This window comes from Amblyraja radiata, chromosome 21 (genome assembly GCF_010909765.2).
Source record: "Amblyraja radiata isolate CabotCenter1 chromosome 21, sAmbRad1.1.pri, whole genome shotgun sequence".
In the NCBI taxonomy this organism is placed as follows: domain Eukaryota; kingdom Metazoa; phylum Chordata; class Chondrichthyes; order Rajiformes; family Rajidae; genus Amblyraja; species Amblyraja radiata.
Genome location: NC_045976.1, coordinates 34407276 through 34423065, shown reverse-complemented (window position 1 = coordinate 34423065; position 15790 = coordinate 34407276). Strand labels below are relative to the sequence as shown.

Genomic DNA, 15790 nt, shown 5'->3' with positions numbered 1-15790 from the left:
CTTTAGAGAAGAGGGATTTTACACATACAGTGAGCATTGGATGGAAGAATCTGCATCATGAGATCGTTTAAGAGAAATAAGGGAATGTGTGCAATAAGCGTGTACGAGAAAGAAGTGTAAGTATTACCTGTGATCATATTGGAGAGAGAATGGGGTTCCCTGACTTTCAAAACTATATTACTTTAATTGATTTTCGTTTGATGTTCTTTTGTTTGAAGCCGGGTAGATATGGACCTGATAACAATCTGTAAGCGAGGACTGTGCTTTAGAGGCGTTTCCGGGAGCGTCAGTCTTTGCCAGACTGTTGCATCAACTTGATTAGAACCATCATGCTGTTCTCGCCAGTGGTATCGCCTCCACTTCGGGAAGTAAGTGGCTCCTCTTTTAAATACTTATCAGCTGTCACTGAACGGATTTCCCCGCCGTCTCCCTCCTGTACCTCAAACACCTCTCCTTGCTCTGCCCATGTGCTGATTCTTGTTTCACTGACTGACTGACTGAACCTCTCATTTCCCCTGTCCGACCCCTTTCCTGCTTCCGCGTAAAACCACTTCAGTTTCTTTCCCGGAGCCTGACGCGGCCAAATATAAAACAGACACAAACTGCTCTAGTATCTTTGGACACAAATACGTATCCATCTCCAGGGAGGTCGCCAGCCACGTCCCACGTCCCCAGCTCGGCTCCCCACCCACCCTCCTCTCCCCAGTTCCCACTCCTACCTACCCCGTATCCTCTGCCCCCTCCTCGGCTCCCTCTCCCTTTTCCTATCTCCCCACCCCCTTCCTCCCCATACCCCCTCTCCTCTCCTCTCCCATATTCACCCCCTCCCAGCACCCTTCTCCCCGGCTCCCCTCCCCAATCCCACCGCCTTCCGCCCCCTCTCTCAACCCCCTCTGCTCCGCCGGGGCCGGGGCCGGGGTCGGTGCGGGTCGCATCGCCTCTCTCCACCCCGGCCTCCTCTCCAAACGGCCGCGTCTCCCCGCAGGAGTGGGACCAGTTGGGGGGGTTTCTGCGCCGCCGTGGATTTGCGGCCAACTGTGGGCACATGTCCCCTAAGGGGAGCAGAGAGCTCCTACTATCCCCTCCCCGACCACTTTGTCGGGCTCCCGGGGTGAGTTCCTGTTCTGATGTGGGCAGGAAGGGATCTACACATCCTGCCACTGGGGTAACTAGGAACTTCTCCACCCTGTCTACTGTTCCTGCTTGAATCCCCAGGAAAAGGGAGGGAGATTCCAGATTGATCCCCCCCATTGTTTCAGACCAAATGTTGGTCCACACACATGAGTTCATGTTTCAAAGTATCTCCACAACACTTGGAAAGAATGAGGCCATTCAGCCCATTGAGTCTGCTCCAATTATCTTGCCTTCTCCCTGTAACCTTTGACTCAATGACTAATCAAGTATCTAAATAATCCCCACATTAATTTGATTGCAACCTTCACGTGGTCCGCCCTGTTTCGACGAATGCAATCAACACAGAGTGCACAATCAAATAAGATCAAATAGAACAAGTTGTCCTACAACTTTAGGCTGTGCAGGCCATGCGCAAGATGAATAATCGAGTTAAATCAATCTCCATGGCCCCCACTGACTATTGCACGTACTCATTTTTATAGCAAACTAGTATAAGTGGGACCCATTGGGCCCCAACCACACGGGAGGCCTGGTCCCCCAATGCGACTCATTCCCCAGCGCAATATATTCCACCACTCACCCGTTCCCCCAACGCAACCCGTTCCCCCAATGCAGTATTCCACCACTCACCATAGCCCTAACGGCGCATGACGCGGCGCTTTCCCCTCATCACCGCAAGCGCTCCCCTCCTCATCTTCACGTGTGAGGGGGAGGGAAGGGAGTGGGGGTGTGTGTTGGCAGGGGGATGTGGAGGAGTGGGTGTGTGGCGGGGGAGTGTGTGGCATGGGCGGAGGGGGGTGTGTGGCACGGGAGGGGAGGGAAGGGAATGGGGGTGTGTGTTGGCAGGGGGGTTGTAGGGGGGGATGTGGAGGAGTGGGTGTGTGGCGGGGGACTGTGTGGCGTGGGCGGAGGGGGGTGTGTGGCATGGGATGGGAGGGGAGGTGTGCATGTTTTGCGTCTCTTGTTGCATTCTGCAGCCGGGGGAGGGGGACGTCTTCAGGCGGGGGCTGTCAAGGGCCGGTGGGGGTGGGAGCGTCCTACATGCGGGGGAGGGGAATGGCTTAGGTGGGGGCTGTCGGGGGGGGGTCAGTGGAGGGGGGAGAGCGTCTTGCAGCCGGGGGCGGAGGGCGGCCTCAGGCTGGGGCACTCGGGGGCCGGTGGGGAGGAGCGTCCTGCACTCACTCCATCCCTCGTCAACCCATCCACTCTTCGCAGCCCTCTGCCGGCACAGCCATTCCCGCCCATCTCGGTTCCCATTGTGACGTAGAACACGCAGATATGACTGCGCAGGCGCAGCTGACGAGCACGGCACGTGGAAAAGCGATTTATTAAAGCTTAAAAATGTGAATACATAAATATAACAACATTTAAACGTTAAGAGAGATTTATTCAGTCCATTCTTTCTGTTGCGTCTCTTGTTGCGTTCTGTAGCTGGGGGAGGGGGACGGCTTCAGGCGGGGCTGTCGTGGGCCGGTGTGGGGGAGCGCCCGGTTAGCTGGGGAGGGGGACGGATTCAGGCGGGGCTGTCGGGGGCCGGTGGCGGTGGGGAGGGAAGGGAGCACTGCCGTGTCCTATTGCTGATGTAGCCTACTGTTGCCGCGGCCTGCCACTACCGCTCCCCGCTGGCATCAGGAGTGGGCCAGTGTGGAACATCCTGCAGCTGGGGACAGGGACAGCTTCAGACGGGGGCCGGTGGGAGGGGAAGTGTCCTGCAGCTAGGGATGGGGACGGCTTCAGGTGGGGGCTGTCGGGACTGACGGACTCGGGGCGGAGAGCTTCTGGACTCAGCCCGGCCTCTGGGGCTTTATTCTCATCGCCCCGGTGATTGACAGCGGGTGCCGGTAGCAGCATTGCCGTCCCCGTGAAGACAGGAGAGAAGACCAATCTGCTGACCTTACGATTTTTAAACCTTCATAACTTTTGTAATATTCCACCGATCTGAACAAAACTTGGTGCGCTTGGAGCACGGGTGAACTGTGAGGATGGTGACGAAAAACCGTAGCGCTAACGGGTACCGTTTTAGCGCAAATGTAAAAACATCGCAAACCAGAAGAGGACAAGATGAGAGTTTTAGTTAGGATAGATAGATAGATAGATAGATAGATAGATAGATAGATAGATAGATAGATAGATAGATAGATATTTAGATATTTAGATATTTAGATATTTAGATATTTAGATATTTAGATATTTAGATATTTAGATATTTAGATATTTAGATATTTAGATAGATAGATATTTAGATATATATTTCAGGTCAGGCCACAGACACTTCACTGGAAGACCTAATGAGATATTAGTGCAGATGGTCAACATAGTTGCTGGAAGGTTTTTTTGTTTCTTATGGGATAGACAGGTGGAGAAGCTTAGGGAGGTAATTTGAGAGCTTTTGGGTTTGGGTGGCAGAAATTCCTGGCTGCAGTTATATTCTGAGCGAATCACAAAGATAGAGTGAGTGGATTGGAAACATATTGAAGGGTTACAAGATTGGAGATTAGAGTTAAGAGGAGAAATTGGAGCAGATTTGGTAAGATGTTATTTCCAGAATATTGACGTATTGGTTGTCATCATCCAAACTGTATGGAAATGTTCTTTCAGCTGGAGAGTGGCAATATCACTCGCTAATTTATATAAATACATGAGAAAACAAGAATGTGCATAGAACAGCTAGTTTAACGGGGGAAATACCCTTCAATGGGATTGGACAAATTAAACCTGGATTTAAGGAAGGAAAATTGTATTTGGCAAAACAACTGATATATTTTATATCTGAAGAAGGGTCTCGACCCAAAACGTCGCCCATTCCTTCTCTCTCGAGATGCTGCCTGTCCCGCTGAGTTACTCCAGCATTTTGTGTCTATCTTCGATCTAAACCAGCACCTGCAGTTCTTCCCAAGACATAATTATAGTTCTGCGAAATACCAAATCAAAAGCCCAGTCGTCGAGTTTATGCACAGATAGGGAGAGATACAGGTGCAATGAAAGGCTTGCTTGGATCAACAACACAGGCATGTAGACTCAGACAGCACACAAAACATAAATTATGCATAAAATTATATTAAACTATATAAGACAGTGAAAAGGAAAAAAAGACTTCAAAACATGACAATAGTGCAAAAACCCAATTATAAACAAGTCTATGATAGTGCAACTGATCGCAGTCGCTGCCTCAAAAAGGATGGCAGTATCATCAAAGACCCACACCATCCTGGCCACACACTCATCTCCCTGCTACCTTCAGGTAGAATGTACAGGAGCCTGAAGACTGCACCAACCAGGTTCAGGAATAGCTACTTCCCCGCAGCCATCAGGCTATTAAATCTGGCTCGGACAATTATTAATAACCCATTTTCTGTTATTTGCACTTTATCAGTTTATTTATTCATGTGTGTATATATTTATATTATGGTATATGGACACACTGATCTGTTTTGTAGTAAATGCCTACTATGTTCTGTGTGCTGAAGCAAAGCAAGAATTTAATTGACCTATACAGGGACACATGACAATAAACTCACTTGAACTTGAACTTGAACTTGAACTTGAACTGATGGTGTCTGGTTTTCCATTACTGAGGTAGGATTAAGGTTGTGCAGGTCGGTTCAAGAATCTGACGGATGTAGGAAAGTAGCTGTCGCTGAACATGGCGGTGTGGGACTTCAGGCTTCTGTTCCTCTGCCCAACGGTGGCAGCGAGAAGATGGTATTTCCCAGAAGGTGGGGATCCTTGTTGATAGATGCTGCCTTGTTGTGGATGAGTTTAACGGTGGAGTGGGTTGTGCTCGTGATGGAGCAGGCTGAGCCCTACTCAGTGAGCTAACGCTGAGCCATGGAAGCTGCGGTGGGTTGGAATAGAAACAACCGGGAGATTGCAGTCAGATATGTGGATGGGATGGAGGTGCAGAAGTTTGACCAAAGAACCTGTGTTTTACTTCTCCTGTGCAGAGGAGACCACATTTTGAGCAGTGCACAGTAATGCCCCTGTCCCACTTAGGAAACTTGAACGGAAACCTCTGGAGACTTTGCGCCCCACCCAAGGTTTCCATGCGGTTCCCGGAGGTTTTTGTCAGTCTCCCTACCTGCTTCCACTACCTGCAACCTCCGGCAACCACCTGCAACCACCGGGAACCGCACGGAAACCTTGGGTGGGGCGCAAAGTCTCCAGAGGTTTCCGTTCAGGTTTCCTAAGTGGGACAGGGGCATAAGGAAATGGAAGTATTACAGCACCTTTCCACAGGGGGGAGTTCTAATTTCAGATTCAGATTATCTGAGTGCAATGGAATCCCCAATGTGTATGATGTTCATAGAGTACACAGAAAATACAACAATTAATAAAGCGATGAATGAAAAACAGCAGAACACTGCAAAGATTGTAATGCAATCTGGAGTAGTCTGATAAAATGCTAAAGTGAGCTAATTCCATTTGTCTTCATTTGGCCCATAGCCCTCTAAACCCTTGTTATTCATATATCTGTGCAAATGTCTTTTGAAAAATGTAATTGTATCTGCTTCTATCGCTTCCTCTGGCAGTTCATTCCAGATAGGGACTACTCTCTGAATGAAAAAAAAAAACTCCCGAGCTCCCACATAAATCTCTCCCATCTCATCTTTAACTCATGTCCATCCTCTGCCCTGGGAAATTTATTGTGAGAGTTCTGTTTATCCATGCACCTCATGATCTTGTAACGTCAAAAACATCATTCCTCAGCCCCCTATGCTCCAACTAAAAAGGTGACAGCCTATCCAATATCTCCCTGTAACCCAAGCCCAGATAACATCCTGGTGAATCTCTGCTGCACCCTTTCCAACTTTATGACACACACACACACGCACGCACGCACGCACGCACGCACACACACCACTCCAAGGATCAAGGATGGTCTCACCAATGTCGTGTGCAGTTGCATCATCATGTCCCAACCTTTATACACAATACCTTTTCAAATGAAGCCAAGCGTGACAAACACCACCTTCACCACCCTGTCCACCTGAATCGCCACTTTTAAGGACCTATGCACCTGTGCTCCTAGATCTTGCTGTTCTGTAACACCCTCCGGTGTTATACGATTTACTGTCCAAGTCCTGCCCTGCTTTGATCACCTCACACTTGTTAGGGTTAAATCCCATTTGCATTTCCTTGGTTCACCTTCCCAACTGATGTCGAACTTGTTGTAAGCTTAGATAACCTTCCTCACTGTCCACAAAACCACCTAGTTTGGTATCATCTGCAAATTTACTAACAATCTTAACTACATTGTCAACCATGTCGATAATGTATATAACAGACAGCAGTAGACCCAACACTGACCCTTGCTCAAGAGCATTAATGAATGCTTTTAATAAACACAAACTGCTGGAGTAACTCAGCAGGGACAGGCAGCATCTCTGGAGAGAAGGAATGGGTGACGTTTTAGGTTGAGACCCTTCTTCAGACTGAGAGTCAGGGGATTCAGTGTAGACCAGCATCTACAGTTAATTCCTACGTAATGAACACTTTTAGTTTAGTTTAGAAATACAGCGCCCTTTGGCCCACTGAGTCCATGCCGACCAGCGATCCCTGCACACTAACACCACCAACACCCACTTGGGACAATTTACAATTATACCATGTCAATTAACCTACATACCTGTATGTCTTTGGAGTATGGGAGGAAACTGGAGAAAATGCACGCATGTCAGGGGGGGAATCGTACAAACTCTGTACTGACAGCACCCATAGTCAGGATCAAACCCACATCTCTGGCGCTGTAAGGCAGAAACTCTACCGCTATACCATCGTGCCACCCTCGTTTAACATCTTAGCAAAAAGGTGATGTTGGAGCAGGAGCTGATCTAGGTCAGTGCTCAGAAGCTGCAGTTAAATGTAAATGTCTGCCCAGAGCAGCATGTGACATAGCCAAGGAATTACAGGCATCCGAAGCGTCTTATGAAATGAATATGTTGGGCAAGTTTGAAGTTGGTGCCCTAAGTGTTGTGGTCACACACATAATGGACCAGTTCACTGGTTAGATTCCACATTATGATCTAAGATTGTTAGAGGAACATTCAGCATTTTTTGTGTGCGGATGAAGACAATGTAGCTCAGTGTTCTCCGCTGATGAGGATTCAGTTCTGTTGAGCACTTCTTGCCCAGTCCAGAATTTCCAGCACTAACACAGTCTAAGGCAGAACAAATTCCACATAGTCCACAGAATAATCCTGTGACCTACTGCCTTTGGCGGTTTGGGCATGGACACTTTGCACTGTTTGCATCTGGAAACGTTGCCTCGCTAGGCTGTTGCACACTTCTATTCGAGTCGATATAAACCTGATAAATCCATTGGAGAGTTCAGGAGAAGCTTCTTTACCCAGAGATGTGAGACTGGAATTGCATTAACTTAAGGAGCAATTGAGGCAAGTAGCATTGCTACACTTCAGGGATGATATGTAGGTGGAAGGAAACAAGATGTGTAGCTGGGTATAAATGAAAAACTGTGGAGGAGGTTAATGTGGAGCCTAAACACCAGCATGAACATAATGGGCGGAGTTGTCTGGTTCAGTGTGGTAACTAGATTGTACATTTTCTGTGTCGCAACATATTACAGCCAGATTAGCTGTAAGGAAAAAAAGTACAACTGTGACTGAAAGGTTTGCCTGCAGTTTGAAGATGTTCCACTGTGAAATATGCAGTGAGTGAAAAATATTGCAAACAAGGAAATAGTTTGTTTTGAACCACTTTGTTTTCTTGTTGCAAGGATATTATTGTGAAGGATAATGGACGCGGGAGGTTGGACCAGATGCACTCAGACCCTTCCTCAAAAAGCCACCAGCTATTGTTGACATTTGAAGGGATATCTGTGGAGCCAATCTGAGAAAATAAATCTTCCTTTGTCCGATTTTGGCACCCTGTGCAATTGCTGGTTTTAATTGGTGGCACGGTTTGAAGTGCTTTGAAACCACCTCTTTCTAAACATATGTGTAGGAAAGAACTGCAGATGCTGGTTTAAATCCAAGGGAGACACAAAATGCTGGAGTATCTCAGTGGGACAGGCAGCATCTGTGGAGAGAAGGAATGGGTTATGTTTCGGGTTGAGGCCATCGCTCAGTCAGATTTTGTTTAATATTGACCCTGTGTTGCATTACAGCTGTTTAACGGTGTTGTTAGTTGTTATATTCTAGTTGTTCTTGTTTTCTTTTATTGTATACCTTGGACAATGACAGGTCAGTTCCAATTTTAAGGAAGAGAGTAATACCGGACTTGGGAGTGGACTCTCATAACGTTAGGTTTTTCTGCTATTATTGGCACTAATTATGAGGAAGTGGGTTACTCAATTCTGTGCCAAGAGATGCAACAGTCCACCGAACACTCCATGTACAATCAACACTATAGATTTACTGTGAGAGGCAAATTCCACCTTTGATGCCAGATAGTTGAAGATTTTCACTGATATTACTTGGAGACTGCATTCAAAAACTCCTGTCTGTTGTTATGTGAGGGAATCGTTGGATTTACAAGGGTTTAGAATAGCTTCATATTTGCAAAGTGCTCTCATGCTACTTCCTTCCTGCAGGTGAGTTTTGTGTAAATACAATGGCATTTTGTCAACATTAAGATTCTCAGTCAATGTTCAGCCCCGAGAGAGACAACGGTAGATACTGAGCTGACTTTGCTCCGTGCACCAGGCCACACCTGTCTCTGGGTTTAGTGGTCGCTAGTGAGCCCAACCTCAAAAGGTATTTTTAAGTGATGGCCATCGTGCAATGAATCCATTTGTACTCTGAATAGGGACAGTTTGAAGGAAATACCAGGGCGACATAGTGACACAGCAGGTAGGGCTGCTGCCTTCCAGCACTGGAGACCCGGGTTCGATCCTGACCTCGGGTGCTGTCTGTGTGGAGTTTGCACATTCTCCATGTGACCGTGTGGGTTTCCCCCAGGTGCTCCGGTTTCCTCCCATGTGCTGAATATGTGTGGGTTTGGAGGCTAAATTGCCCCCTAGTGTGTAGGGAGTGAATGAGAAAGTGGGATAACATGGAACTAGTGTGAACAGGTGCTCAATGGTCGGCTTGGACTCAGTGGGGTGAAGATCCTGTTTACATGTTGCATTAAAAAAATCAAAAAAAATCATGGAACCACAAACCAATCATTAATGGGTTGATGAACGTTGAGGATAGTGACTAAACCTTTTCTGCTTGTTCCAGGGACTGTGGTTGGATCGCTAGTTGGTGACTTCACAATGCTGCCGTGATGTCCTACACTGGGCTGTGTCGATGCAAAGGCTGTATCGCAGCAGTTAGTGAACATCTTGTTTAACTTCAGTTGAGGTAAGCGATGGAGGTTGGTGAATGAATCATAATGCATAATCATAATCACATGAACAGCCCCTTCGGTCCACAATGTTTGTGCCGAACATGGCGCCTAATGGAACTGATCTCATCTGCCTGCACCTGATCCATATCCCTTTCTTCCCTGCACTTCCGTGTCTATCCAAAAGCCTCTTAAACGCCACTATCATTTCTGCCTCCACGACCATCTCTGGCAATGCATTCCAGGGCCCCCACTTGCCCCGCACATCTCTAAACTTTTCTATCTCATCTTATAGTTTTGCCCTCTAGTGTTGGACATTTCCATCCCCCAAAAAAGGTTCTGACTGTCTAACCTATTTATGATTCTCATAATTTTATATCATTCTATCGTGCCCCTCAAGCTCTGCCATTCCCGAGGAAACAATCCAAGTCAAAAATCAAAATCAAAATTTGTCCCTTACCACCCAAACCACCCCCTTCCTCGGTACTTTCCCCTGCAACCACACGTACGGAGCCCACAGCCGGTCCCAAAGTGGCTCCAGTCGTGGGCAGCTCTGGAAGGGGGGCGAGTTAGGGTTAGGTATTTTCCTCTCAGTGGAAGATGCCTTTGTCTTCTCCCAGCCTGGCACTACCCCAGTCCCATTATGGCCATGACCCCCACTTTGCACACTGGCAGTCAATGAGGTTCAGTAAACGGGGGAACCCACAGGAACTGCCGTCACCCATTAAATAGGCTGGTTCAGGAGTCGGACCTCTGCGGCAGTCTCATTCAAAAAACACACTCACAATTATATTAATTATATTATTTTTATATAATATAATTATGTATAATTATGATTACAATCATATTCACGTCATATATATATATATGGTATACTAATATATGGTTTAAATAGACTGCAACACTGAAATTGGCTTCCCATGGTGTAATATGGGCATTGGACACTAGAGGGCACTTACTTTTACGATCTCATTTTCTAATTAGTTTAATTAATTAATGTGCAACTTTTGACACTGACGAGTTATGACTTCCTTCACAATTATATTTTATCTAAATCTGTGCAAAATTTAATGTAGTTCCAAGACATGGGTCACGAATTTGATTTCTAGACACATTTTTGATGTTCGGTCCACAGCCTACAGGTAGCCGTTGCTTATCTAACTTCAGGTAGCCTTTGCTTTCTATTTTCCTTCCCCTCCCCCTTCCCAGTTCTCCCACTAGTCTTATTGTCTGCCTACCTTCTTTCCTTGTCTCGGCCCCATCCCCTGACATCAGTCTGAAGAAGGGTCTTGACCCGAAACGTCGCCATTCCTTCTCTCTATAGATGCTGTTTCACCCGCTGAAATGCTCCAGCATTTTGTGTCTACCAAGTCATTCCAACCTCTCCCTGCAGCTGAAACTCTCTAATCCAGGCAGCATTCTGGTGAACCTCCTCTGCACCCTCTCCAAAGCTTCCGTTCTTTTCGTGCAATTAATCCATAGAGCATTTCTGGTGTGTAAGTACTAGTAGCATGTTAAGTGTCAACAAGGTGGGAGGACTTCATTTGAGTCAGAATATTATGGCCTGAGATCCTAAGCAATGGAAAGCAAATTGAATGCTGTGCCATTCAATGGGTTTAGGTTTGGATGAAAGAAATGGTCATTTGGAGCAGCTGGGTGTTGATTGTCTTTGAAATGTCACTGGGAGGAAAGGTTTGGCAGGAACAATGTGCACAGTGATGTCCATGTACATTACAGGGTGGTACGGTGGTGGTGCAGCGGTAGAGTTGCTACCTTACAGCGCTGGAGACCTGTGTTCGATCCCAACTACAGATATTGTCTGTGTGGAGTTTGTACATTCTCCCCGTGACCGCGTGGGTTTCCCCCGAGGTCTTCTGTTTCCTCCCGCACTCCAAAGACGTACGGGTTTGTACGTTAATTGGCTTGGTAAATGTAAGAATGTTCCCTAATGTGTGTAGGATAGTATTAACATGTGGAGATCGCTGGTCGGCGCAGACCCGGTGGGCCGAAGGGCCTGTTTCTCTAAACTAAACTAAATTAGTATCATAGATAGACACAAAAAGCTGGAGTAACTCAGTACTAAACAAGTACTATCTCTGGAGAGAAGGAATGGGTGACGTTTCGGGTCAAGTCCCTTCTTCAGACTCGAAGACATCACCTATTCCTTCTCTCCAGAGATGCTGCCTATCCCGCTGAGTTACTCCAGCGTTTTGTGTCTATTTTCGGATTAAACCAGCATCTGCAGTTCCTTCCTACACATAAATTAATGTCATCTTTCCTTGTCTCCTCACCATCATCCCCTTCAGATGGCTGATCAAATGCCACTACCACAATCAGCTTATCCGGCATTTACGATGAACAGGCTGTCCAAAACCATCACGCTATACCGAAACAGCAGCAAGTACCTCACTGGATGCCGAAGGCCACTGCTCCTCATGTTGCCCTGGTTCGGAGCCAAGCCTCATGCCATCGAACGATACCGGCAGATTTACTATCCCTATGGCTACGATATCCTAGTTGTGGAAAGCAGCATCAAGCATTTCCTCTGGCCACCCTCGGGCATGTCGTACGCTCTGCAGGTGATGGAGCTGCTCCAAAGAGAGCCCTTCGACTCCTGCCCCCTTGTCATTCACGCCTTCTCCATTGGAGGCTTCGTCTTTGCCGAAATGATCATGGCCTCAAGAAATGTTCCTTGCCACTCCAACTTCAAGTCCAGGATTGTGGGCCAGATCTTCGACAGCCTGGTGATAGGAAGTGTGGACCAAATGGCCAAAGGTGAGGAGGTACTCTTGTCTTTCAAAGAAAGTGAGGAATGTTATTGAGTTGTTACTGGTTCCTGTCAATGCAGTGTCGGTGGAATTGGCAGAGCAGATGCTAAAGCTCGCAGGAGATGTTCAATGTGAGTCACACCTGCAACCCCGCACACTTGTTTCCTTGTTCCTTGAACATTTCTGCAGGTTCATATCCCTCATCGCCCACTTTCCTGTTAACATTGTGGAATTCTGCTGCTTGCAATCGGGCAGGGTTCAGATTGTGCTTATTCTCTTTGTGGCCAATGTCTGAACGGATTTGTCACTGAGAAAAAAAAATAACTTTTGAAGAAACCAACTGGTTTGCTCCAATTAAACTATTGCTCAGTGGATTTTCGTGAGCGACTGTAAATCAGATTAGTCGCTGCTGGTGTGGTGAGTACTAAAAGATGTTTCTTGCTGATTTTGTCATTTTCAGAGCTGTGCTGATAAAACTCTCGAATGCACCATACTTAACAACAAAATAAATAAATGATTTCATGCTGCACAGTGCATTTCCCGTGGGAGATTGTGTGTTTATGATTACAAGCCAGTGTAATCTAGGAGTAGAGCCTCTGATTCAGTGTCATCCTCCTCACCCGCAGATGTCAGATGACTTAGGTGGCTGAGCAGTAACTATTTTCATTTCTCCCGCTGTGTGCTCTCCGAATCTGAGCCCCTCCACCTTGTCCTTTGTCCACAAGCCCACTCATCAACTGGCCAAAGCCCGTCGAGATCGGCATTGATACAGAGCTTCAAGACCTCGATATCGCAAAACATCTCACACCAGGAAGTGTCGGTGGCATCACCCCATAACGGCAATGATAGAACGTGCAGGAAATCAGATGTTTAGTTTAGTTTCCTGTCACGTGCACCAAGGCACAGTGAAAAGCTTTTGTGGCGTGCTAACCAGTCAGCGGAAAGACAACACATGTTTACAATCGACCCATCCACAGTGTACAGATACATGATAAAAGAAATAACAAGAATAACGTATAGTGCAAGTTAAAGCCAGTAAAATCCAATCAAGGATAGTCGGAGATCACCAATGAGGTAGCGAGGTGTGGTGGTGTGCAATGAACTCACTGACCCTTGCAGGCAGTTTTACTTCACTTAAGCCTCCTTTTACACAACGCCATCTAGCCCTATCATAAATAACTTTATATCCTTGTAATGACAGATTTTCATATCGTTCAAGGAATCTTTCCTCTCGTCACTATGATTGGGGACAGGGGTTCAGGAGATGAATCAAAACGCATTCACGAGCTCTCCATGAGACATTCAATGCCGTCCAAAGATAAATCTTCTAAACACAGTTTCTTAATTTATAGTTTCTTTATTGTGATAGTAAAAACTGTAAGATATTCATCCAAACTTCTTCTTGTTTAAGTACATTTTGATCTTACTCGTAAGTCAGACTCGTGCATGGTGGAAAGCTGTGACCTCTCCCCCATGCTTCTTACATAGAAACATAGAAAATAGGTGCAGGAGTAGGCCATTCGGCCCTTCGAGCCTGCACCGTCATTCAATATGATCATGGCTGATCATCCAACTCAGTATCCTGTACCTGCCTTCTCTCCATACCCCCTGATCCCTTTAGCCACAAGGGCCACATCTAACTCCCTCTTAAATATAGCCAATGAACTGGCCTCAACTACCTTCTGTGGCAGAGAATTCCAGAGATTCACCACTCTCTGTGTAAAAAATGTTTTTCTCATCTCGGTTCTAAAATATTTCCCCCTTATCCTTAAACTGTGACCCCTTGTTCTGGACTTCCCTAACATCGGGAACAATCTTCCTGCATTTAGCCTGTCCAACCCCTTAAGAATTTTGTAAGTTTCTATAAGATCCCCCCTCAATCTTCTAAATTCTAGCGAGTTCTTCAAACTAAACTAATTACTAGGGCGACTGCGCGAGAATCCCAGCCGCAAACACGCCTCCAACTACGTCTAAATCCTACTCACATAATTACAGGCAGATAAAATGTAAAGGTAACTGGTTATAGTTATAACATACTGAGTTAAGCTAAATGGCTAAATGGCTACAACAATTCTTTCCCTCATTCTTTTGCTATTCAGCTATTCCATCAGCTAAATGCCTCAACCACTCTTGTGGCAATGAGTTCCCCTATTGTGTGCTTGCAAATTTCACAGAGGAATAGCATGGAATGAGGCCCTTCAGCCAACTGAGTCTACACCAATCACCAGCAGGTGTGTACACCTATCCCATTTTATTCTCCGTACATTCCCATGAACTCCCCCCAAGATTGTACTATTCATCTACATACTTGGGGAAATTTCCAATGTCCCAATTAAATTATCGACTTGCACATCTTTGGGATGTGTGAGGAAACCCATTTGGTCATGTACTAATCCCACACCAACAATAGCTGAGGTTAGGATTGAACTCTGGTTGCTGAAGTTGAGGCAGCAGCTTAACCAGCTATGTCACTGGGTTGTCCTGTCGACTGCCTCATAGTTTTATCGCCTAGACCCAGCCTGGCCTCGCTGGTACAGCCATCTGTTTGATGCTCACCAATGAAAAGACTAAATCTGTGATGAATATTTTTGTGTGTATATATTCCAGGTGTTTCACAGATGACCGCCCCTCCCTTCATTCAGCCAATTCTTAAAAGGATGGTAGTTTTCTGGCTCTTGAGAGGTTACATCAGCAGCCATCACAAAGCTGTAATCAACAACTTCATGGAACACCCCTGCCCTGCACCCATCTTGGTGTTCTACAGCAAGGACGACCCACTGAGTGACTACATGCAAGTGGAAACTATGCTGCACAATTGGCAGAAGGCGGGCATCCGTGCATTTGGGAAAAGCTGGGATATATCCCGCCACGCCGGACACCTGCGGCAGCATCCTCAGGAATATCAAAGCACTCTGCAAAACTTCCTTAGCTCACTTGGCCCTCACCATTTACCGTCCAAATTGTGAAGAGTGAAAGGATCAGGGAGACCGACCGGCCTCAGCAAGCAGTGCAACGCCTGTTTGTCGGGGCCTCCGATCAGACGTTCAATCAGAAACTAAACACTAGTGACATTTCTAAAATGGATCACGCTAATGGCCAAAGAACGATGGACTCTACTCAATAGATTCTTATGTGATTGGTATCAACCAACAAGGTGTCGTCACCTTACAGGATTGATTTCTTTATTCTCGTGTAATGCCCATTTTTGACTGTAGAACACTGTTCCCTTGGTCATTGTTACTTTTTTGTATATCTTTGTAATCATTGTTCTTTATCTCTCTACATCATCGTCTATATCTCTCAGACAAAGATTTGCACTTAAGTAATCTCAGGATATCTCAGGGCACCATACAGTGATTGTTAACCTCAGGATATCTCAGGGCACCATACAGTGATTGTTAACCTCAGGATATCTCAGGGCACCATACAGTGATTGTTAACCTCAGGATATCTCAGGGCACCATACAGTGATTGACTTTAAAAGAATCACCACTATGGCAAAGTGGGAAACTTTGAAGCTAATTTGTGTGCAGCAAGATTCTGCAGGTAGCAATGAAACAAATGACCAAATAATCTCCTTTTTCAGTGATGTTGAATGGGCA

At 46.3% G+C, this 15790-nt stretch overlaps 1 protein-coding gene across 2 annotated transcripts; it reads left to right on the top strand.

Moving 5' to 3' along the window:
* The first annotated feature begins 291 nt into the window (after positions 1 to 291).
* Positions 292 to 15536, top strand: LOC116985311 (transmembrane protein 53-A-like). 2 transcript variants are annotated; one of them, XM_033040018.1, is made up of 4 exons: positions 296 to 368; positions 9315 to 9437; positions 11727 to 12195; positions 14796 to 15536. In XM_033040018.1, exons 3-4 carry the CDS (start codon positions 11727 to 11729, stop codon positions 15152 to 15154), a joined length of 828 nt encoding a protein of 275 aa, XP_032895909.1. In that variant the 5' UTR covers positions 296 to 368; positions 9315 to 9437; the 3' UTR covers positions 15155 to 15536. The 2 variants fall into 2 exon arrangements, with proteins under 2 accessions (XP_032895908.1, XP_032895909.1); XM_033040017.1 differs by lacking the exon at positions 9315 to 9437 and having other exon boundaries at positions 292 to 368.
* Positions 15537 to 15790: the final 254 nt, after the last annotated feature.